This window comes from Buteo buteo, chromosome 11 (assembly GCF_964188355.1).
Source record: "Buteo buteo chromosome 11, bButBut1.hap1.1, whole genome shotgun sequence".
NCBI classification, from domain to species: Eukaryota; Metazoa; Chordata; class Aves; order Accipitriformes; family Accipitridae; genus Buteo; species Buteo buteo.
This window is the reverse complement of record NC_134181.1, coordinates 36,895,361-36,921,604: the sequence shown is the minus strand read 5'-3', so window position 1 is coordinate 36,921,604 and position 26,244 is coordinate 36,895,361. Positions and strand designations below refer to the sequence as shown.

General features: G+C 40.8%; 1 protein-coding gene across 3 annotated transcripts in view; it reads right to left on the bottom strand.

The window, feature by feature from the left end:
* The window catches only part of ARVCF (ARVCF delta catenin family member), a 152,048-nt gene that overhangs the window by 97,953 nt on the left and 27,851 nt on the right, over positions 1–26,244 (bottom strand). For 2 of the 3 annotated variants that reach the window (XM_075041533.1, XM_075041535.1), the window contains exon 2: positions 2,780–2,818. The exons of the other annotated variant lie outside the window; for it this stretch is intronic. In XM_075041533.1, the coding sequence (XP_074897634.1) occupies positions 2,780–2,818 (39 nt within the window). The remainder of the gene's footprint in view (positions 1–2,779; positions 2,819–26,244) is intronic. 3 annotated transcript variants of the gene reach the window in all.

Below are 26,244 nucleotides of genomic sequence, written 5' to 3'. Positions count from 1 at the left end.
ACAGAGAAACAGGTAAACCCTCACGTACAGCAGAGCTTGCATACAGCATACTGCAAGGCAGGGCACCTTCTGGAAGAACATGGAGGCCCTACATTCAAGGACTGCTGCACGCCTCCAGTTCAAAAAATGCAGCAAGGTCCAGGTCTTCAGCACCAAGCACAGGTGTTCAGTCACACCTATCCAAACTCCTCACCATCAGGAGAAACACTGCTGCACGGCTGGGATCAAACGATGACACGTTCAGGCAAAATGGCTCTGGAACAATGAAAAGCACACAGACCAGCCTGTACTGAAACCTAGGTAGTATACACCGCTGGAAGGAGAGTTTGCAAGATAGACAATGATTTTAAGATGGGAATACAGAAATATCTACTTTGTTGCAGATATACTGATCTCCATTTAGTAAGCCTACTTCTCTGGTTAAATGTCATGTGAAACAAAATGTGTTTTTTATATATATATAAATACACATATCGATCTATATACACAATGGATTCAGCTCACTTCAGTGTGAACCCAAACACATTAACCTATGACAAGCTTCAAGCTCTCTTTTGGAGCTCTCACACAAGCTCTACCCTAAGGCTGGTCAGTTCAGAACATAAGGAAAATGTTAGCCCTAAATGAAAGAAGGCTGTCCTGGCATTGGGTACCAGAATGAACTCAGCCACACACCACAATGCGCTAACTGTTTCCTGAACACTTACACACTTCCTTTGTCCTTTAGAAACACACACGACAAGCGACTAACAAATAATGCCAAGAGCTTTTAAAGCACCAAGGTTAAAAAGGAACATTTCAGTAACTGAAAAAAAAAAACGCAACTACAGAAGTTTTGAAAAGCCACAAAGAGCAGCTTTTTTTGCAAGCAGGCATGGTAATTCACCATCTGAAGGCATCACACCTTTCAGGGAAAGCAAGAGGCGGAGGTGAAGGAGAAAGAATCAAAACCCAGACAAGGCCTGTAGTAGTAATATTCATCCCTCAAGTACTGCAAGACACACTGGGGTTCTGTTCAGCCACGCGGTAACTGCCCATCACAGGGAAATCTACAGTGCTTGCCCAACGGTCAACAAAGAGGGCTTTTATGCTATTTTAAACAATCTGAAGTGTCTCAGTTAATGGAAGACCGGGCAATTGGCCCTCAACTATTTCTAATTGACTGGAATGATGGATGAAGCTAAAGGGAAAGCTGACCCACTGAACTTTTCCATACAACGCTAGAAAACTGAAGGAGATTGTAAACAGTTTATAAGAATGAGAAGTGGGAGAGACAGAATCCCAGAGGCTTTGCTCCTCTCAACCTGCTGTTAAGTTGTTTCAGACCAAGGAAAACAAAGAACTTCAACTCAGAGCAACAAACAACAAAAAATACAGGGGAAGGCCTAAACAAATAGGGTATTTTTCCCATGCTCTCCTTCCCTTTTTCCAGTAGCTACTTAGCTCTGCCATGCAAGCTGGTCCTTTGAATCAGAAAGGGCAATTTGTCACTTTGACAAGTAAGACGTCTCTCAGGGCTCTGTATTGCCTTGCCCTGCTTTTCAGATTGACTGGGTGTTAACCAAAGACATCAAGACATTACACCTCGGTCAACTTCAACAGATGTGATAATATATACTTAAAACTTACATGTTAATCAGTCCCACTACACTAAAGGTGATGCGCAGCAAATCACGCATGTCCATTTCTTTTCAGAACAAAACAATCACTAGTAACTTTTGTACTACAAAAGGGCAATACTGCTGCAATGTGGTAGAACAGTCTGCTGACCTAAACAGCTCCTAGGAGGGAACAGTGAGGACACACATCTTCCAGGTAAGGAAATGGATGCATAATAGGTTCAAATTCACAGCACCTATCTTCAGGCAGCTTAGTAAGGTATCTAAATGCACAATAACTTAATTCTTCCACTTCAGTCAAAAAGAAGAATAGGAGCTTCAGAGAAAAGTTCAGATCTTGCACAGACTAGACAGATTACCTCCTTGGACACATCCAGCTCTTGACACCTATTATGCAGGGAAATGACATCAAGCACTTCAAGAAAGCATCAAACCTGGGGGATGAATCCAGGCCTCAGAGCCCCGATATAAGTCGTCTGTGGTAGAACCCAGAACTGTGCAAGGGTAACACAATTCATCATTCAGTCCCTTAGTCAGAAGCCCTTTTTCTCCCCCAATGGTTAAGAAAGATCAAGTAGTAAATAGAAGGATAAACCATTATTTTTAATATGAAAATGATAAAGCCAAAAAAAAGAATGAACACCTGGCATACACAGTGTTAGGGCCAGCCCTATTTCTTTTAGCTGTCAACAGCATGGCTAGTGTTTATCTGGAAAGTTTGCCCACTAGGAAACCACACTAAATGAGCAGGAAATGACTTTCTCACCAAGATTTGTACAGAGAGTTCACTGTGATTTGCCAAACTACCTTCCAAAGACAAACACAATGCAAATCTGCATGCCTAATCTTTGACCAAACCCAGAACAGATCTGACTTGCTTCCTCTCTGGAGTCTTTCAGATGAACTAACCAAGGCTAAATTAGGAAGGTTTTTAGTGGGATGAGGTTACATCATGGATTACAATTTTCCAGCAAGTTTTTTCCTTCATCTCCACCTGCTGCCTCTACAATGCTGGCATTAAGGGTGGTGTGGGATGACTCATTTGTACATTCCTTTCTGTAAGACAGGCATTCAGCTTTCATTTCTTCCTGGCCCCACAGAGTTTGGGAAACAAATTAAACTGATCCATGTATTACTAGATATCAAGTCCACAAACTTACATGCACATAGGAGTCAGAAGTACAAGCTAGGTCCTTCATCTAAAACAAAAAAAAGAACTGTCAGTTTGGCAGAATATAGCAGCAAGTTTCTTTATGCAGTCCGTGTGTCCCAGACTCTACCCCAGTCACTTCAACACATCACCACTGCATTAAACCAAAAATCTGTCAGACCCAGCCTGTCAGTTCTAGGCTAACAAATGCACGCTTACTTGCACTGCTACAAAACTACCTTAGAGATTTGCTTTTTAACTTCAAGGCCCATGTAAACCGTCTCTGCATTCTTTGAATTACGACCAAGATGGGAACATTATTTGGGTGTCCTAGCAGCCATATCAGATCAGTGTTAAATTTAACTAATCTCCTCACCCACCCACAATCTTGCCTGTAGATCTGAACTACACAACAAAAACGCTTTTTGCGGCAAAACACACAGCCACAACACAAAAAGGAAAAAAAAAAAAGCTTTTATAATCCTTAGGGAGACAGATCACTGATGAATTTTTAAGCCTGTGTTCCAAGAAAGCCGTTTCTTTAATAAATTATTTCTCATTCTAGGGAATACAAAGTGATTGACAATAAATCTAATCACCCGTCTCATAAGGAATGTACTTGCCAATGTCTCCCACTATTAAGCACCAAAGCAGGTTTGCTTGGCACCAAGACAGCAGGACTGCTTCAGTCCAAACAGCTCCCCAAGAGACTACCCATGTTAAATCACATTCTACTTTTTCCCCCTGCATCTCGACTCCTTCCCTCCCAGCCCCACACCAAAAGCCACCGTCTAAACAAAACATAGCAGGAAACGTGTGAACAGCCCCTAAGAGAGGCCCAGCTCTCAATATTACCTAACCCCAGAGAGCAAATATGTGACAGCACGAAAGAAACTGTGCGGGAGGTCTCTGGATGACTACAAGTCCATTTGAACACCGAGACACAAACAAGCCAACAAAGCCAGAGGCCGCCCCATCTGCTGTAAATCTTCCAAATGGAAGAGGTTACAGCAGAAAGACAATTTTCCCAAGTGCGATGCAGTTACTGTGCTTTTTCAACTACCCAAGAGAATTCACCAGTGGCTTTTTTTGCAGTAGTCCGTTTACTTCACACATTCTCTGTTTATTTTGTAAGACTGAGCTTACAACCCCTACTTGTACATGGACAGTCCTCACACAGACTGGAAAGACAGCAGGTAGACTTGCTAAGCCAGCGTTAAACTAGCAATAAACAGTAGAAAGAGAAGGAAAAAAAATAATGAAAGAGAGCACTCGGATATTAGGGAAAATGCTGAGTAAGAACATTTAATCATCTCTACTTGGCATCTGCATGGGACAACCTGTTCAGCTCTCGTATCCACAGCTGTGGAAGGATGTGGATATGCTGCAGTGGGCTCAGGGCACAGCTAACAGAACAGCTCAAGATAAGGATCAGAAAGGTCTCTCATCCAGCCCTAAGGTCCAAGCTATTCACCTCAAAGAGAAGGTCAAGGGGCAATCTGATTACAGTTCAAGTACCTAAAGGTGTAATGGAAAGTTGATAGAGAAGCCTTCAGCCTCACAGATAAAGGTTTAACTAGTCCCAATGTCAGGAAGCTGAGGGCTGACAAGACACACAGACACATTTTGTTTTAATTTTTAGACAGCAAGTGTGAGCAGTGCAAGTAATAAAAATGCTGAAGTTTTGCTAACCACTTAACAGGTTGGACCTATTTATTTTTAAGAAACATATTCCTATTTAATCCGAAATGTGATAATGAAGAGGTGCTCATGTGCATGCACACAACTACTCCTACTTGACTTCTACACTGCCCTGAAGATTTTTCAGTCTAAGAACAAATTATTTAAAGCTTGTGAAGGACTCTCCCCAGCTTGCCCCCAGCAAATTATACTTAAATGCAACAAAGATTTTTGTCAGACAGAGAAGAGGCCAATGAAGGTTCCGTGTTCAGCAATGGTTTTGGCTTAAGGAGTTCCCTCTCCTCCTACCAGTGAGCGATGATGAATCCCCTTCTCAGCTGGAGCAGCAGTACTTCAACTAAGGCTAAGTTGCAAACGAGAACATCGTCTCAGCTCAACTGAAAAACCACCATCACCAAGGAATGACTGTCTGTCCCACGCCCCAAGCTTTGCTATCTACAGCACAGCTCCCAAAACCTGTTGTACCAGCGTAACAGATGGCTACGTAACAGTAGGAGCCAGTGACTGAAGGAAAGGGGAAAAAAGAAGAGATGAGGGCCATTTATCCAGGCACTGTCACCTAGAAAATTCACAGGAAACCACTGGGTCCATTCAGTGTATAATAAGAATGCTAAATATCGACAGTCAGGCCATTTAGCAAGGACTGCTATTACTGCATGATGAGCATGAATCTCAGAAAGGAAAAGTCATTTAAGCTAAGGTGGAAGTCATTTGCCCTGAGGTAAATATCTTCACTAGTTAAGTAAAATAGCTCTCAATTTCTTAGTTAAATGTTTGGCTTTTTTTCACTTTACATCAGCCCTAGCTAAGTGTTCCACACGCTTGCTGGAAATATGCATCTTTCTGTGACCACTCCTATTGGCACTGTGCATACAGTCAGCACTTCTGGATTAAAGCATTTGAATTGTAAAATGCAATCGCTTTTGCCAACCACCCAATTATTTACATAATATCTTTTTTATTATTATTTCTGATGTGCTTTTGTTTGGCACTTCATAATGAAATTCAAATATGATAAGGATTAAGACAAGACACAGCCCTAGAGCCAGCAATCTAAGTCACTTTCAAACAGGTTCTCAGAAGGCTTTTCAGAGAGCCATTTCTCAATTAAACACACACAGATAACAACAACAGATCACAAAGGATGAAATTAAGGACTTGCTATTAACAAGCATCAGTCATAAAACTAGATTCATGCTCTGAATGCTGTACTTCCCTACAGTTGGCAAGACAAGCTGCAAGATTGCTGTTTCAACCCAGGGATAGGACAGCTGTGTTCCACTCCCACTCCTTGTTGTGGTTTTATGCCAGGAAACGGAATCTTTAATTTTTCCAGAGGAACCCTGCCAAGCTAAGGCTGCAAATAGGATACGGTGTGTTAGTAAACTTCTAGCCAGCTTGCTCATACCCTGGCCAGAACTCTTCAAAGCGCCTAATTCCCTATGTACATGCTGGCAGCAGTGACTACCTCACTTTCATGCGAACCAGCCTCCTGCGTTAAGACTCTCTTTGTTATTCAGGATTGTGCAGGATATGCCATTTTCATCTGTTCTGGCAGAATATCCAGCACCCAGGTACCCAGCCTTGTCTTCTCTCCTTTAGATAAACGGAACTGCTTCCATAAGACCCACCTCCACTACTAAAATTTTGGCAGAAATAAACTGTTTCTTACAGTGAACTTCTTCTAAGTGCATTAGAGGAACAAAGTTCTCCATAAGCATTAGCAGTCCTTGTATCATCTGTACACACAGCTGTCTTTCTCAGAGTTCAAATGAAGTTGTTTTATTTTTCTTCCAATTCTTTACAAAGAATCAAAGAATAAACAGCCAGTCATCCCACCCACCTTTTTTTAAACAGTTGGACAGACTTAATCAGTACAAATTTAGCAGCAGCCAGCCCACCACCAGCAATGAACACCCTGCCATAAACATTGTTCCTGCCTCCAGGACTCACCCTGAGCACAGCACTGGAAACATCCTCAGAAATATACATTAGTAGGGTTCGTTCTCCTTTAGTTTTCAACTTTCGGGTTTACCCTGTTTCTAAGGGGAGTACAGTGTCTTTTAATCCCTTCCCAGAGTCCCCAGCAGCACAAAAATATCTCCAAAAAGGTGCTGCTGAACCCACGAGTGAGGTTTGCTGATCTGGACTAACCCATCATTCACAATGATATTTTTAAAAAACGAAGACATCTTCAAGAACAGCCTGACAGAAATCCATAGTACTCCACAGCTCAGCTTGTTAAATCAGGGAGTACCATAATTATAAAACAGACAAAACCTAAGCATGGAAGAGAGCAAGTCTGGCAGAAAGGAGATGCAAAAGCAACGCTGGGAGCCAGAAGCACATCAGGAAAAGATAGGCAGAGGAGAAAAGCATTACAAAATGCATGAGTCTATCCAGGGAGGGCAAAAACAAAACAATAAAGCATGGCAGGTAAAGGGGAGGGGGAGAACAGGAAAAAGTGAGAAAAGACAGAATCCATAAATGGGAAGAGTCAGTGCCACAAGAAAGAAAAATCAGTGGCTTTCACATGAAAAAAAAGTCATAGGAAAAGGGGAGGAGGGGGGAAGTATTAAAAAAATATTTCAGTCTTTAATTTCATCACGTTAACACTGCTTTAGTTCACCATCTAAGTCTTTTGACAAACAGTAGCTCTCGCCACACACGGCAGTATATTAAGATTCTTTTTTAAGGCTTTCCAAACAATGCAATGTCATTCTTTGGCTTTTTATGTGGTTTGCCTAGACTATGTTTTTGTTGCTAACCTCTCATTAGATGCATATCTTGTACTGGCACTTACTGACAGAGAAGAGATTATAAAATACAAGAAACCTGAACACAAGCCCAGCATTTGATTTTACACAAGCGAACAGGCACAAGCAACAGTACAATGCCTTCCTTGTGACTTCGTGATACTTCTGCATACATTCAGGATGAACCGATTGTGCCTCAACTGTTCCATACTGGCGTGTGAGCAATTCGTTTAGGAAGGGACAGAAAGGGTCTTTTTGAGACCCACCTGGAGACCACAACTCCAGATCTATCAGGACCCACCTCCCACACCAAAAGCTCATGTGCCAGCCACGCCATTTTCAGCCTCCCAGCAGGCTGGCTTGCTGCATCTGACACATGAGCTCAGGATTGGGGAGGAATATTGCCCTGAGCCACAAGTACTGAGGAAGTGCAAGAACAACACAACACGGAAACAGAGCCAAATTAATAAATCTTGCTTACAAGGGATGACAGCACATCAGGAAGAGCAAATGCAACAGCCTAGCTATCTGGGTGGAAGACAAAGATATCCATCCTGAATGACAAATTCTGTCAAACACCAACGAACACTTCACACACCACAGGCAGAAAACTAGCCTGATTCTACAGTTAATTCAATTATCCGTGTCAACAGTGACCAAACACATCAGTATTTACAGCTTCCCACCATTTATCAGTTCACACACGCAGAAATTAAATCAACTTCCAGATAGGGAATCATCAGCAACTCTGATCACAGAAAAAAAATGCAGAAAAATATTTTTGCCAAGTTAAACTAGTACAGCTCCATTTAGAAAATTAAAGGAAACCTAAGGATAACCGTATCATTCACTTAACAAAAGCCACCCAACATATTATGACAGGCTCTCAGTATACATCTCAAACGTGTTTGGAAACCCAGAAAATATACCAGATAACGTGCTCTGTATACCTTCAGCAGTAGACGTTACAGCTATTCTTAATCCTAGCTTTGTAAACCTTGTAGACATAATTCATTGTGCTTTTGGATCCATAATATTTTGCAAAGCACTGCAGTTTGCTGGCTTATAAACATGCCCTGCCAGCTCACTGGGTAGAAAGATTTCTGCTGACTTCATATATCATTTCAGTTGCACTCATCAGGGATTAATGATTTTCCCTGCTAAGGATATAGGCTGCAACTACTAAGTAGAAAAGGTTATGCATGTGTCTGAAAAAGACTGGTGACATTTTGATAGGTGATATTTGACTATACCAATAAAGACATTAAATATAAATTATACTAATGAAAACCATGGTCCTTCACTAAAAAGTGAAAAGCACATAAACAACCCAGAAGTGACTGGATACTGCACAGCACTGCTTAGAGCATTGAATCGTGTTCTGAAATAACCAAATGATTTCTTATTCATTTACTATTCACTATTTATAGGCGTATTCAGAGAGTTTTTCCTTCAGAAAGGGAAACAGGGCACGTGGCAGCTGTTCTATCATACTAATTTATACATGACCACAGATATTCAAACATTAATAAAAGATGCTTTATTCTCAACTAATTAATTTCAAAGTTCTCAAACTTTTTGACAAGCTGTTGCAGTAAGTCCTTCCCTAACCCAGATACCTGCTGCTCTTTAGATGAGACATTTAAACTCAGAGCTCTCTACTTTCTCTGACCCATCATGAGCAGCCATGATTGTATCAAAGTGGTACAACTTCAGAAGGTACGCTGGGGAAGGCACAATACAAGGCTACTACTGGGAAACACACCTCTTCATTCAGTATTTGTGTCCAGCCCTACTGCCTCCATTCATTCTGCCCGTCATTTACAATATAGGACAACAGTCAGATTCACAATTAATTTTATCTACAAGAGTAGGTCAAGTTGTCCCGTACTAATGATGCTTTGAAAATTCCCAAAGAAATAAATACAGTGAACAAGCACTGAAGAGGTACTTCACTATTTCTTCCATGAAGTTCAAATAGGGTATTTAAATTTCAAATCTTTTGGAAATTGTACTGCTTTTTAAAAGACATAATTGATTAGATTGCTTTGTCATCATAAATGCATTTTATACCTGTAACTCCTCCAAGAGGAAGCGAGATCATCAGATAAGCCTCTGTATTCTTTGCAGACTTTCATGAAGAAATTTCTCCTCTTTTTCACAGTTGCACACATACCACAAGAAATAAGACCATTTTTTAATGGAGAGTATTTCATGTAATAAGAAGAACCTGAGAAACCGTAAAGGCAGACTAACTTAAGCATTTTTGGTTCAATCTTCTACAAGTAAGGTCACATCTCAGCATACTGCCAATTCTGAAGCACTACCATATTTTGCAATGAAGGTGATTTTCCATCATAGGGTATTTGCATTCCAATAATAGGTTTCTATCTTTATACTCAGCAGGAAGTAAAGCAAATATCAATATAAAACCTTATAATTAGTCTAACAGAATTTTACACAGTTAAAAACTTCAGAACAAATCACTGAACGAATTGCTTCAAGAATATTACCTTCACACCTGCAGCAACACCACAGAAGAAGAAATTATCAGTGAAATCCATTGCTTATAGCATTAAGCAGCATTTCACAGCTTCAGCAGCCAAGCAAGTTCAAACGGTCAGTAGCAAATAGCTTTTGTAACCCAGTTCTATCTTGTTACTACTATTAAAAAAAGTTTCACAAGAGAACTAATTTGTTGTCAGGACCAGGTGGAGATATTTTAAGACCTTAACCATCAATCAACACACTACAACACAAGCATTAGTTTACTGTTCTCTCTCTCAGAGCTATATGATCGTGATAACAGACCAATGGACTTTTTTCTAAAAGAAGATAAATTAAATGGAGGCTTGTAATTCAGCTGAATTGCCCTGCAGTGTCTATTAAGTATTCAGTTCACAATGCTCAAGTCAGTGCAGTACCACATACAGATGCAAACAAAGCTGTTTCATATTAAGAGGAAGGCACTGACAATATACTACCCATTCATGCAGCAGCTCTTTTTTGCAAGTGTATGTATATGCTTCAATACATAAGATAGCTATATTCAGAGCTGGTAATTTCACACGCACACCACTGATGAAGTGTGCTTCTCAAAACAAAGAGACCATAGACTGCCAGGAGCTGGCCAGACTCAGCTAAGCAGTCCACAGGGCAATGGTGAAAACCAGCATGTGTTTACATCAGTTGTATGTGAGAACGCTGGTGGCTGAGAGACAGCTCAAGCATTAACTGCAGTCTGCTTTTCTAAAAGCCTGGCAGCGGTAGTCTAGAAGAGGTAGTCCCCAGCCTATCAAGAGAAATAACAAGTGACAATCCAGGAAAGCATGTTCACTATCCATTCGTGCATGCATGCAATCTTGGGCCAAACAGCAGATGTGCTAAAAGGTTTTCCCCAGAGCAGGAGTGTTTATCAATTAATATCTACTGTATTAATTGATTCCCCATATGCTCTGCTGTGCTGCTAAAACTGCAGCCCTGTTGATATTACTGGAAGGTGTCAGGTGTGGTGACTACCCAGAAAGTTCATCAGGACACTTCAGTCAATCCAAAAGATTAATTTACATTCTACTTGTCACCAAATTCAAAGTGTGTCCATCTATATAGAAGTCACGGAAAATGCATTTAAAATCTCCAACCCATAATCACCTTAAAAAAAAAAAAGCCAACACATGCTCTTACTTCAGACACAAGTGTGGCATACAGCACAAAAACAGAAGGAAGATGCTGATCTGAAGCCATCAGCTCATCTGCTGGCCCATTACCTGCAGTAACCCTAGTGTTCCTTTCACACACTTACCGTTACACTCTTTACACATACCTACTCCTAGTAGCTGGTGCCACTACTACCAAACTAAACTTAACATCCACCATATTCTCTCCTCCCACTTCCTTTCATCAGTGCAAGAGAGGTATTTTCGGGTTCTGACTACATCTGGCACAACTCTGAACAGTGACATCATTTTTCCAATGTTATCAATCTCCTTGAGAGACTTTATTCATCACACATCAGTGTCAGCTGGTAAGGCCCACAACTCTGGTCATTCCTGGTATAGTAGTCATCTTTCACCAGCCTGTCTGAGTAACCGCAGGCTGTAGCAGCAGAGGAGCGAGAGCAGTCCTACAGCCATCCTCTTGTAAACACGCGCTAGCGCAGGTTGTGCATTCTCATCTGTGAGGACAAATTCCTCACCAAGACGTTCCTCCTCCACTGCAATGCCACCTTTCCCAAACCCCTGGATGCACCTACACAGTGCACAGGCCAGCAAAACCCTTTTTGTCACATTAATGGAGAACAAGTGCCCATTACAGCAGGCTCTCTAGCAGATTCAAAGGCCTTTGATGTTTATTTAGTCCAGGTCTCCAATTTCAGCATTCCCTCACTACGCAATACCCAATTATTCCGAATCAGAAACTTGAACACCAACAACTGCAATTACCACACCCAGTGGTGAACTTGGACTGCAGCGACAGCATCCGTGATGCAGACAAAGCTAGCTGCCCCAGCTCCCTTTCAGAAATATTCTGAAATCAACTTCTATAGTAGAAAAGCACTGTCCCAACTAAATTAAAATACTCTGTTCCAAGGTTTTACTACCATACCACCAGTACACCACCACGCTGTCTACCACAAGCTGAACAGGCCCAAGGACCACTCATTTGACCATTGTTTAGACAGAAACTGCTCTCGCAACATCAGAAAGGTCTTGGGTGCAGCCGTAATACTATGCTTAAGACCTCAAGAAAACGAAGCTGAAAACAGCCTACTGTAGAACTTCAACAAGACAATTCTGCTGCAGGAAATGGTTAAAGCACACCACAAAAAGAACATTTATCAATATACACAGGTGTGATTGTAACATGTTCAAAACCAGCTTCCCACAGAGGAAGATGCCACCAGGTTGTGCTGGTAATAAACAGAAGGGGCTACAGAAAGAGCCTTGCTAATAATAATTTCTTTACAAGTACATAACAGCTAGAACAAAAATTAAAGCTACCTTCAGAGAGTAACATTTGCTGTGAAGCAGGCTGCAAATGAGAGTCAGCAGGATCTTCACTACCTGTCTGGCAAACATATTTTCATTTTATACTGAGCATATGACAAGCAAGACTTTTGAAGTGATCCATATAAAACATTAGTGCACAAAGCAGTGGTTAGGAATGCAGCAAATGCAAAGGTGGGAAGACTCCTCCTGTCTGGGACTTCTATTGCTTCTTAAAAGATCTGCAACATGCCACAGGGAGCTAGGTGCAGCACTTCATCTTTCTGAGAGATGGCAAATGTCTCTTAAAGCTATGAACCACTCCTCTTTAATTCAAAATATCTGCCCCATCCAATGATTAAATCCTTTGACATTTCATTTAGGAGGAGGTATTTCTCTTCCAGATGCTAGTAAAAAGCATACAACAACAAAAATGATAAACGTTCAGTTTCTAGCCACTCTGATACGGCATAAGCCTACACAAAGGATTTCAAGAAGTGGTAACCACAGTACCCACAACATCATGTCAATATAACCTCAGTAACCCCCTTGCATACAGACTGAGCTGTTCCTAGAGGCACCTATTTGCTTTTCAAGGATTCAGGTTTGAAGGGATCTTTTCCATGCACTTAATCCTGTTTTGGTTCACTACCCTGCATGCAGATATGGAGGACTTCATAACACTTTTGCTGTCCACCTGGAAGACATCAATGATTAATTTCCAAGCAAATCAAATACAGACAGCTCTTGGTTTTCCTCTGTTTCTTCATTGCTTGCTTTGAAGAAAAAAGAGCAGAAACATCATCATGTAAATTCCAGTTAGAGATATTAAAAAATTGCAGTACTTTTCAGTCTCAGCACAATAGCTGGGAAGTCAAAGGTTTTAATCAGAAACCATGGATTAGGAGAAATGATTTCAAGTACACAAAGTGCATGCCAGATCAAACTTTGTCTTCTGTCACACAAGGTAACCATTATACAGTGGACTAATTTGCAAACATTATTTTAACTGGATTTTATATAAATCAGAGTAGGTGAAAAGATGTGAAGATGTGATTTGTGCTGCCAGCTTCACCCCTAGGAGCGAGCAAGGACTTATACAAGATCCATGCTGAAGGAGGCTCTGCATGCAGAGACAATTCAGTTTATGGTGAAAGATTACATCCACCACGACTCCCCGCCCAGTCCTTTGAAAGATGTCGTATTTGTTCTTTCCTGTCTGCAGTGCAGCTTTGGGGAATGGCTAAACATAGCCCAAAAGGCAACCGACAGCAAAAGCAGCACACGCTCCCTTCCTTAAGCATCAGTTCAGACCCTTACAGACAGCTCTTGCTCTAGAGGTATTCTGGAGTACCTAACTTGAGCAGACCATGAGAAGCTAATGCATCTCAACTGCTAGAACATGAAAGCAGGTGACAAAGGGAGGGAGGAAATACCAATTAGGCATTGGTGAAAAGGGAAAGAGTCACAGCTATATTTTAATTTATCTATAAGCCCATGGTTTGTGCAGTCAGTGGAACCAAGCCATTTGATTTAGATTTACTTCACCTATCAGTCTCTCTGCTCTTGAAAACAAAAACATTGTTCAGGTTTTTCAAGACAGAGTTAAAAGGTACTTCCTGCAAAGACTTCTCCAGACAAAAAGTGCTAGTGACTTCTTGTCAGATAAAAATATACCAAAAACTCTCAAAAAGTTTCTGACTCCCAACTTTTGCTTTCACAGTACGGGTTGTCAGATGAGTTCTTGATGTCTTTTGTAGTTGTACATTACCTGGAGGCTGACTGTAGGAAAGATACAGCTACAGCTTCTCAGAGTAATTCCTGATGCAAACACCCTGTCCTGAAGGAAAAACATGCTCTTTTGAAATAAAATTAAACCACTGGTAAAGCAGAGCAATTACTCTGGAGTGAAGCCACTTTTAATAATAATAAAATCCATGCAAGGACAACTGTAACGTATAAAATTTACACTGGAATAGACTACACAGACCAACACAACTATCCTAATGCGTCTGTCCAAATTCACAGGATTTTTTTCCTTAGTATAAAGGCTTGCAAAAGGAATTCAGAAGAATATATGGGAAAATCTTTGACAATTTCATACATAGAACACACAAAATATCGAAGTACAAAGAAAAAAAATAATCAAGAAGCAGCTTTATGGAGCGTGCTTAAATGCCGTTTCCTGCCTGAAACTTGCCTCTTGATGCAGCAATCCACAAAGACAAATGACAAAAGTGTTTTCCCCATCCAGTTACCATTCCAGATCTCTGAGAGGTTCTGGGAACAGTGGGACGCAACAGTCATAGCAAAAAATAGCTGAATGACTAGGGAATGCAAAGTACCAAATGGCTGGACTGTTTTAGTAAGGAAAGGCCAGACGAACATGCAAACATAGCATGCAAAAGACGACAGGGAAATAAAATTGCCTTGATTGATCTGATTTAACATTGCTTAAGAACAATTCACAGCTAGGGATTTACTAATAACATTCTCCCAAGATAGGCTTTCCATGACAGCTGCATTTTGTCTCTCTGGTAACACCTTTAAAGAGAAAGCCAAACCACACAGAGTACATACAGCAGCATCCACTCCCAGGACTGGTCTCTGCAGTTACAGTCAACTTCCTAAGTCTTTTTCCCTTTGTTCTTTAAAAAAGAAAAGAAGAGAGGAAAAGATTGCATCTGTGACATACCTTAAAGTATCAGAAACTCGGTCAGCTTTTGCAGTAATCTGAATCACTCTTCTGAATCCCCTTGCATTTTCTCACAACATACATGAGTCTTGCACAGACAGGATGCTGTATTGCAACAGATAAAGAGAAAACCTGCAGAATTGAGGTCAGGGGTTTACACCACTGGTAACCGCTATTCTTTTTCATTGGGACAAGCAGTAGGCTACACATGGTGTTGTGTAAAAGAATGAAAGCTAAAGCAAACAGCTTGCAAGTCTTGTTAAATTATCTGTACTGAGTAAGACTCATAAAAGCCACACAACATATAAAGAGACTATTAGGTTTGGTTAAGCTGACATACACTGATCAGGAAAAGACATTAGAATACTGCCAGAAGTCACAGCATGAAAGATCTCTAGTTTAGGATCCAGTCACCAGGTATGAAGTATTTGGAGTCCTACAGCTGACTAGGGGTAACAAGAATCATCCACGAGCATTCTAGTGTAAGGAACTCTGCTGACTGATGGCTCAGGCTTAAAGACTAGTTGAAGGAAAAGAAATGGCAGTTCAGAGAATGGCAAAAAAGGAGACCAACTCCTGCATGTACCCTAACAGTACCTGGAATACTGTGTTACAGCCATAATCTAGTTAGACAGAAAGTCATATACCAACACTTGATGAATTGATGATCACTACTACTCTATCAAAGAGCCTGAGAATTTTTTGACATTTGGGAGAACCAAGGAAGTATTTTCAGAAGTTGCATGCAAGTCACTTAGAGTCTCTGATGTTCCCTCTCTAAAGAAAGCAGACCATTGTGCTGTCTTTCCAGTAAAAGCCCCACTGCATTTTCAGTTTGTGGTGTTTATTCATTAAAAAGAAAGGGAAAAAAAAATCCTTTTTGCTAGGGCGCAGCTAATGGTAGAATGAACTACCTCATTCACCTAAATAAAGTCAGCTCTAGAACCTGCAATAACCATTTAAGTACCTACTTTGTTAATCATTTCACTGTTTATTTAATTCATTATGAGCATCTAAATAATAAGCTCATTCAGCATAAGTCGAGATCAGAGACATTGAAGACACCCATTCAGACTGTCTAACCTTCTGCTTATTGTGGGTCTGTTCCCTGCAGCCTCACCCAGCAGCTTTACTGGGTTTCTAACCCCCTTGAGACTGTTCAACCATTCCACAGCGCAATACAGCACAGCTTTATGAAAGCTTCCTCTGTCTCTTCTAACATCAATTCCTTCATAGCCTTTGTCTGGACTTTTGGGATGCTTACCTCTGATTTTCCAATTTTATTTCAGGAAAAAATGTTGCCTTCCAGCATGAACACGGACAACATTCCCCAAGGGAGAGAACATGTGAATTGCTACATTATTAATCTACTTGCCTTCTCCTCACTTGTTGCTTTTGAATTCATTATTTTGCATACAGCTGCAACAACTGTTCCTCTGAAAATCAGGATTTCTATAAATACACAGTAGAGCTCACTTGGGAAACAGGTGCAACACACCTTTGAGAGGGCATGAGTAATTGCAACTGTACCTCCCCCATGCCCTCCATTATATCCTCCATCCACTCCCTTTCAAAAAGGTGTGGCACTTGTGATTTCCTTAAGAAAAAGACAAAGTGCATTTCACCTTTCTAGGCCTCATTTCAGTTTAGCATTTATATAGCTCAGAAGATAACTACACCTTTTCTGGCAATTTTAACATATGATTAAGTGCGCCTCAAATTGGGTTACTTTCACCTTTCGTGGAGATGGTAATTGAAGTTGGCACACCTACTGGCCTGAGAGGTTGTATTAGCAGTTCAAACACTGTTCTCTTCCACTCCCGAGGAGTGATCTAATCTTCAGGTAGAGTGCAATAGCTGAAGCCTTGGAGAAAAATAAAAATGGGAAAGTGACTGCGAGCCTTTTACTTGTTGGACAAGTCCAAGACAACTTCACTCCAAGCGGCAGAACACAACTGGAACAAATCAAAACAAAACCCAAAACTCCAGCCACACTGGAGTTCCTACTAAGGGAGTGGTGTTTTCCTCAAGTATGTCCAAACAGGGGTCAGCATGGGTGGGTGTGGGGAGTCTAAGCCTGCAGTACAAACTGTTTATTTAAATAACTCCTTTTAATTGCCCTTCCTCACATAGCAGTTTTTCGCCATAGAATCACTTGTGCTCTAAGAAGGGGTGAATATGTACCATTGTGACCGCAATTACAGCACAGTTACTAACACCATTCTCTCCATTCTGAAATAAAAGCTTCTTAAGCTAATAATGAATTAAAGCATGAAAGAGCAGTGACACTGATTTTCCATTTAGCAATAGCATAGGAACTGCCAAATGGTTTACTCTTGTTTACTGAGCACCTGAAACGATGCAGATCATTACTTCCAGCACACACCAGGGATGTTAACCTGAGGATTTACACAGGAGGCAAAAAACGATATTGTAATACAGCCACAAAAACACAACTGTACAAGGTATGCAAGCTTTATACAAAACAACACACTCTTCTGAGAAATAACAGTAATTTGGGTGTGAGAGAGCAAAAAGACTGAAATCTAGCCAAATATTGTAAGGACAGCCAGGACAAATTTACACAGCACACCAAATGCCAATTAAAAATGTTAAGCAAAAGCCAACCACATCAGTCTGTAAATTTTTGCCTCCCAACTGCTGTGTAGGCACATTACTTAGAGCACCTGTGTTATTAAAAAAAACCCCTCATGCACACACACAATTGTGCTGACCTTTGACCCTGCAGTGAAGGACTTCAGAGTATCTTTAGGCTAGCAGAACCTACTTGACTAGTGTCCCAGATTTAGCACTGAGTGGAAAATTCATCTACAGCATAACTCTACTAAATGAATGTGGCTTCATTTCAGTTGAGCCAAGTCTGGCTCATGCAACCAACACACAATTAAGTATCAGGCGAGCAAAATGTTGGAAAGAAGAGAAATTTCTCAATTGAATGTTATAAACCAGGATAAATGAACCACAGTGACAAGGGGCATCTTTGAATTACAACTCCATCACATTTAAGCCATAGATTCTCAGCCACTTCACAAAACGGAGAAAAATGCAATCACTTCCCATTTTGCAGATGGGCAGCTGCATGCTGAATGCTAGGTCAGCAGCAGCGGTTAGAGTCAAGCCCTTCCCTTTTGACCCACTCCTGTACCCCAGGAACCATTCTTACCTTTCAAAGAACAAATATTTCACAAACTCACGGGATTTACTTCCAGTCTATTTCTTAACACCTCATTTAAAAGATCTTTTAGCAATCTCAGACAGCCTAACTCAGGCCAATACCACAGCAGCTACCCTAAAATGAAAAGTCCAACCTGAGCAGAAAGCTTCATGATGCAGGACACCTTTCAGCAAGAAGCTATCACCTATACTGGGATGTCACAGGCACAGCTCTGTTAAATCCATGCCATTGCAACAGTACAAATGAAGGAACACATTGCTTCTGCTAGGATAAAGCCATCAGAAGAAAACAAAAGGGGAGGGGGGGGGGAAGAAATCCAGCTAGAAGCTTTTACAATTTTTTCTTGACTGTTATACTACTCTCCCACACCTCTGAAATGGTTCAGGAACTCACACAAACACATTCAAAAACACATATTTGAAAAGACAGAAGCATATAACAGTTTGTCCTGGAGGCACAAAACAGAACTAGGTCAGAAAATTGGGTAACATTTGACTTGCTCAGGCCAACACAATCAGGCAAAAAATGAAGTTTTGATTGGATTACGGCCATGCGGGCTTGAAGCAGTTATCTCCTACGCTGACTTCAGTACTAAATGCCTTGAGCAATGACACTATCATGTTCCACATTTTGAAGAGGATGTGCTCAGTTTCATCCCTTAGCATTTGCACATCCACAGCATCCCTTCTTCACCCACTAGCGAAGAGGAAAAAAACTTTCATAACCTTTTCCTGAGCTTAACTAAAAATCACCTGGTACTTGTCAACAGAAGAGCAGAGCAGACAAATGCCATCTTAGAGCAAGCACTTGAACCTCCTCTCTTGCAACACCTGAGTGTACCTATGCAGGTATTGCCATTCATGTTATACCATGCAGTGAATATGAGCAGAGCCCTGAGCTTCCTGCTTGCCATTTAAATCAATCCATTTTGAATACCACAAGTATCTTAATAGGAGATGACTTCCAGAATGGTTAATCCTGCACTGTTTTACCTATTCCAAAATTTACACTGCTTCTTTTCTGCTAGAAAGAGTCCCAAGGGTAGAAATATTCAGGTCTGCTCTTACCCACTGTTCCTCTCTAACGGGCTTTCTAGTCCCTCCTTTTTTTGTTTATTTTTCTCTCCCATACGAGGAAAAGAGACAAGATTTATTCCCCCAATATTATTGTATCAAGACAGCTGAATAGCAAAAAAAAAATAAAAAAATAGAAAGCAGTGGGAGGGTAGCAAAAAGTGGATAAACACGGAGGTGAAAGCACAAGGGTGGGACCCCGCTGGGAGCCAGCGTAAGAGCTATTAACACCACACAGTGAAAACCATGTTTAGACAAGCCCTGAGGATACACATCTGGATGGCATTGACAGAAGCAACCTTGCTACAAAGTAGGGACAGCAACAGCTCTCTAATACTGCAGGAGATGTCTGAAGCAAACAAAGGCCCTGTTTTCATTCGTATTGTATAACTTAAAATGATTCAACCACCTTCCAATAATATTTTACAGTTCACAGTCACCACGTTCTCTATGACCTGAGAAGTTCAAAACCAGCATTCATTTTAGAGGCTACTTGTATCACAGAAGACAAAACTTAGGCACAAACTATCCCCCAGTGTTTCAGTGCCTCCAGTTATGCTGAGCTTATGTGACATACTAGTTGTCAGCAACAGCAAGTAAGTCTCAAGTGCATCAGCATCTGACAGACTCCTGTCCCTCCCATCACCCAAAGAGGAGACTCCAGTTCTTTAACTTTCCAGGCCACTGAAGAGTTAGGCTGATAAAAGTTTATTCTTTTTGTGCGGCAGATTTTGTGAAGTGTCCCACAAATGGAAGGTTGCCTCTGGAACTCATTTATCAGGAATTTCAGCAATGCTCTACACAGATGTTGCATATCACTTTAGGCTCCTGCTAAAATGCAAAATGTTGTTGGACTCAAATATGAAGTATTAACTCCACAGGACTTTAAACTGCAAAACTCCCATGAACATTAACAGCAATTCCCTCTCAGGGCACTGAGAATATACCAGAGTTAAAAGACTGAAACAACCAAAGCAAAACTCTAAAGTCCTCTGAAGTTCACTGGCATGATGCACCTCGCTAGGGCCCTGAAGCCTTTCCTTATCTTGTCCTCTTCCCCTCATACTTTTTTTCCTTCCATTTAGCTACAATTCAGGTATTTTTGCTAAACTTTTCCTAAGCATTCCCTGTGCCAAAAGCACTCGCTGTCCTCAGTATTTAGCAATTTTCTTAAATTCTCAGCATCAGCTATCATTTCTGTAGCGGTTCTAATATCCTTTGATATCTTCAAACAGCATTCTGTCTCTGCTGCTTTATTGCCCGTCCTACCTTAGCATCTGATGCCCAACATCCATCTCCTTCAGTACATGCCTCAAGCACTCAGCCTCCCATTTAGTAAGTCTGAAAAGCCAGCTTGTCGACCAATACATCAGCATGAGCTATTTCTTCCTCCCCTTTCACAACCTTTTACAACCATCAAACAGAATTCACAGGAGCTCTGCCTCAGAGTTTTTATTAACCAGCCCCTTTCAATCAAAGGCACTGGGCCAAAATAAACCATCTCATTTATTAGTCCTACAACCTAGTATCCATCACAGCCATTTTTAGCATACCTGGGTCTACTTTGCACTGTGTTTTAGAGATTGCTCATTTTAAGAGACCTATAGGGAACAGGATGCTGAAGTGGGACACCTGACTCTACCACTGGCATAATGGAGAGCCTGAGGAACAGGGATGTATAGCGACTAACCCAACAGCATCCATCTATGGAGGCAAAAAGATATGTTTATCTTCTTTACAAGCAGCTTTATGACCTGTAAGTGTTTAAGTTCAGGTTGTTTGAAGAGTCTCAGTTCCAATTCCACAAAGCCTAACCTCAATTTTTTTGCCTGAAGTTGCTCTATTAATAGCAGCTTCTTTTCTCCTGGGAAGTATCAACACAATCATCTCTCAGATTCTTTAATACGGGCTAATAACAAAGTAAGGAAAAAAGCAAACAACAAAGGAGGCAACAATCCAGCTTAGAGAAGTTCTTAACTTTTAGTTGGCAAGCAAGTGAAAACTCCATATCTACCAAGGTAAATCAAGTATTTCAGAAACACTCCCTGTCCCACATTTCTTATTCCTACAGAGTGAGAGAAGCCTTCTCCATTGGATTAAAGTCCTGCAAGTCCAATCTCAACACTAATATGAACTTTTCAAGTATTTTCTCATCTTGCAGATCATTCAAGAGCTTTTTAAAAACCTTTTTTTCAAAAAAATAAAGAAGTTCTCCTCTAGTCTCCAAACTGAAACCAGCTCCTCATACATCCATAGGTCAAATCTCAAACCCTGCTATTTCTTTACATTGACATGAAGAAAAAGCATGGCTGTGGTACCAAGTACAAAACCTAAAGAATTCTCCCTGTCATGTGAACATGAGTCCTGCTTAGATGAACAGCTGGAAAACACAGCATCACTCCGTATACGGATTTTTCTAGTCTTACAGTTGACTGTCTGTTGTACACGTGCTTACATGCTTCTTTTACGAAGTCTCTCATTCTTCTTGTAGCTCACCGGCTCACTCCTGCCTTTACTTTATAGGGAACCTTCTGGGGAAAACTATTTTTTCTTCTTTGCATCCTTGCTGCCGATTTCTGTGTTAATTAATCAATAGCTGTGGTTCGCTATAAGCAATCATTCCTTGTTACTACGCAGCTCACCACGGCACTGGTCTCACCATCTGCTGCGCTGGTGAGGCTGGCTTGTGCAACAAGATCTGCTGGCAGGCTGCAAGGCAGGCAGCCAAATAGCTGCTGGCCTAACAACATCATCATCCTTCTCCGTTAAAAATACCACATCCTTCTCCCACAAAAAACAGAGCAACTGTTCTCCAACTGAGCCATCCAAATCACTCTACTACTTCAGCATGAAGATATATCCTGAGCTTTGAAACAAAATGTTTTTGCATTTGAAGGATGTCAGGAGTTTCATACAGAAACCTACCCAAATATTTCCCTGTATTGTTGGAAAGCCAAGCACAGAACAGCAGTCAGTGTGACAGACTAACAGGCCAGCACCACTTGTCTACAGCAAAGATCCATTTTGTTGGTCAAAAGTGTGGCTTTACAAGTAAGTTATTTACATAGCGATTGAATGATACCCATAAAACTTCTTTAATTTGATGCAGATGAAAAAAGTTACTAGGTAGCCTTGGTTTTACTTGATTTTTTCCAAGCTTAACATTTTTCTTTCTAGTTTATTGGGCAACATTTTCAAAAGCACCTAAGTTGTGCTGACACCCAGTATTTCTCCCACCAGTGCAAGCAGATACGCATCTGGAAAGAATACCATCCTTTACAGTATAAAAGCATTATTTTGCTTGTAATAAGCAAACAAAGAAATCTTACAGTAACAAGAGATTTCATCTCCTATGCACAGGAAAGCATGAATAGGGCAACCATGGTCTAAGGAGGTGATAAAAGATGGAGCAAAGCATTTTGGAACCAGCTTCCACAACAGCAGCCTACAGTGACTTGTATGCCCAAGCGAACGTGTGGCTGGCACCCAGCAGTGTAAGGGTAACAACGGCTTGTGCTTCAGCCAGCTTCTGTATGAACACATCCAACAGCAAACCTCTTACTAAAACACATCATAATCTTTTGATGCTCTTAACCCCGTAGGGGCCAGATTCCTCAATACGGTAATGCAAAAATAGTAGAGGACAATTACCTTAACATGGTTGCATCAAGGTGATACAGTAAGAAAATCATATACCCTAGATGTTTTGTCCTACAGTAACGCAAAGTATTTTCCATCAGGACAAGGACAGTCTTTCAGTAGTAGAGTAAGATTTCAAGGGAAAAATATTATGTTTTTCAGTTTCTAAACAGACAAAAAAAGAGCATTTACAGAGATTCTTTTAAAAAAGGACAGTTGAGACCAATTCTATTGTCTGCTTCAGAGACCTTTAAAGGACATTTTGTAATTTCAAGCCAAAGCATATCAGTCTATCACAGGGAGAGAAGAGGAAGGAAAGGGGAAAACAGTTTAATTTCCCCTGCTCATCTGAACGTGCATCAGGTGAGCCTCTCAATAACCTCATAAAATTATTTTCTGTCTGCCTTGCACGTTTTAGGATGCATCTAGAATTTATTGACTTGGCCTGGTCATACATTTGATAACATATCTTGCTGTTGGTATGGCAAGTGGGGAAAATAAAATTAAAGCTGATCTTTGCAAACTGGCAGGCTTACTTTTAAATGAAGCTCAAAACCAAACCAAAACAAAAAACTTCTGACCAGAACAAAAAACCTCTGACCTCTCTTTGGAAAATACACTCTTAAAACACCTCCAAATTAGCCATATTTCTTCAAAAGTAGTTTCTTAAACAAGAAATGGGCTCCAAACCACTCCTGATGGTAGACATGAGATTGAGCGCTTCAAGGCTAGTCACTGGCCCTTTCCTCCTGCAGTTCAACGCAGCCAGTGGAAGCTTCATTTACAGGAAAAGCTTAATTTCAGACTACTAACTGAAAGAAGCCTAGTATTTCATGTCCTGCCTATGTCAGTTTGACTCTGCCTTATTTATTGCCTCCCTCTTGAGCAAAGTCCCAGTATTTTGTTTAGGGCTGAGGAGGGAGATATTAATTTACCAGGGGGAGGTGAGGGTGGTTTAAGCCAAGAAGAGTCTGTAAAGCATGGATGCACGATCTCTGGCTTTCTTAATCTGCAACAATTCATCCTTTCCTCAATCCTTCCCCACCACAAAGCCAGGATGCTGGCAACTTTCTCACCATGACCTCTGCAATGATGGCTTTGCACAGCAAGGGACCATGCCACTAGCTGCCACTGAAAAAGTTATCCAGACCTCTTAGGGAAGCTCAGTACTCGCTTGAATTATTTGTAACTCTGGTAGTTATACAGAAGAGCTTCAAAACCAAAAACTTAAGTTCTCTCAAGGCTCAAGTGCAGAAAGTATATTAAGAGACACGAGATGCTTGAATTTCTTTGTGCTTTTTTAACTCTCCAAACTTAGGTCAACTTCTCTTCTAGACCTGGGTAATTTCTGAAACACCAGGTTGTCAACATTGCACACCAACCAGCACACACAAGCAGATCCCAACCTGGAGGGAAGATTAAGGGTACAAGAAAATACAGACATGCTGTTCAGTCTCTCTAGTTTATGTCTGGAGTAAGTAATCTGAATTTGATTGTGTTTCAAGAGAAACAAACTAGAACACCCAGTGGCTTTTTTTTAAATCTAGTTTTGAATACACTTGCGAGAAGGTGCTGGCAAAGAAGCCTCATGTTGCAATGGGAAACTTTTTGCCTTACAGCTAGAGAGAAAGCAATCCAACAATTTACGAAAAAACAAACACAGCAGAAAACAAAAATAGCCAAAAGCTCTTGAAAATGATCAAGCATAGTGTTACTTCGCACTTTACCTCTTGATTAAGGAAGAGGTTTGGGATGCTCCAAAGGGTACAAAATTTTATTGAAGAAGCCACGACCTCAGCATTGACAAGAGAACAGCAAAGCCTGCTCTAGGCTCAGTGCTGAAAGGTACCAACCTCAACAGCCTGTCCCCAGAGGATTATCTTTGTAGCCTCGTATTCAATGCTGTTTAACACACCACAGCACACATTTTAGCTGCTAATTCAACTCTCCAGTCAAAACAGGCAAGAGAAGCAAATGGATCATTTCTCCCCAGACCTTGATTTTAAACCTACAATCATTTATTTATACACAGCAGCGTTCACACATTCATCCCCAGCAGCCTCTGAAACACAAAGCTCAGTAACCTAATATGGTTAGCAAGACTCTAGATAAATAGATTGAAGTAGGGACCATTTAAAAAAAAAACAAAAACAACCAAACCCAAAAAACCCACATAAAACCCAATAGACTACAAGGGAGATGATGATGTTTCAAGGCACATAGCAAGTCTCTCCTACTGATCACTATGCCAGTTTTTCAACTGAGCCACAACTGAAAAGCCAATTTAATAAATACCTCTCATTTCAACAGGCAGGACACCACGAGGCACCAAAAAATGTTGCAGCTCAGCAGAAAGATAATGCAGTGATCATTGGGTGGGTATAATAGAGGGATTCTTTTACAATTACAGCAACAATGAAAAAGCAATTTATATAGTAACACACTGATGTACTGGCAAGCGCCTGTCCAAAGGGATTAAATAAAACTCTGACACAGACTATAGACAGAAGAATGTCTTTAGCAAAAGGTTTATGAACTTCCCTAGACAGTCATATTTCTGCACAATGTCCCTTAAAACAGTATTTTGCATTTAGATCCATTTTAGATAACAGAGACATAATGCACAAGTAAGAAATAAAGAGCACTTAGAGAATTCTTATCTATTTAAAGAAAAGCAAAAGCATATATGAAAAGTATAGGTCACTTTTCATTGCTTCAGAAGGCATACTTCAGTAGCCCCCAAAATATCTTTATTTCCTGGGTTTAAAATGGTCAAGGAACCCCAGAGGCAACACTGGGAGTTCTTGGGAAGTTCCTAATGCAGCAATGGTTTTGATAGAGCATCTCAGCAGGGAATACAGCTAGCCAGGAACACTGTGTGGATGGAGAGAACGGTTCACAACATCCCATATTGCTGAAGCGACACCCCCAGTATTCTCTGAAAAAGATCTGCTTAACAGAAACAACTTGCAAGAATAACCTGCAGGTAAATTGGGCACCCTTCCAGAGCTAGGAAAATCTAACTGAGAAGGGGAAAAAAAACGTCTTTCACAAGAGAAATGCGGGTAGTTCAAAGGGAGGGCAGATGAACATTTTTACAAACCACAGAGCTTTTAGCTCTGGTTGATTTATTAAATGGGTCGTCCTCTTTTCACTATCACTTCAGGCAACAGTTGAATTATTCAATGAGCTCCAGTTGACTATGTTGTTTCTAAAACACTTGGGCCACCTCTGGGGGAGGAAGACAGAAGGCGAGGGGGAATAAAAACATGTTTAAAAGTTAAAGAATTTAACAGAAGGGGGTCCTATCCATTTACGAAAAGTCTCAGAAGCAGGGAGGGAGTATTTCTGTAAGCCTTCTGCTAAGGAAAGTTGTCCCACATAGGCACTGCCATGAACTGGAGATGCACAGCTCAGCTGTAAAGCTAGC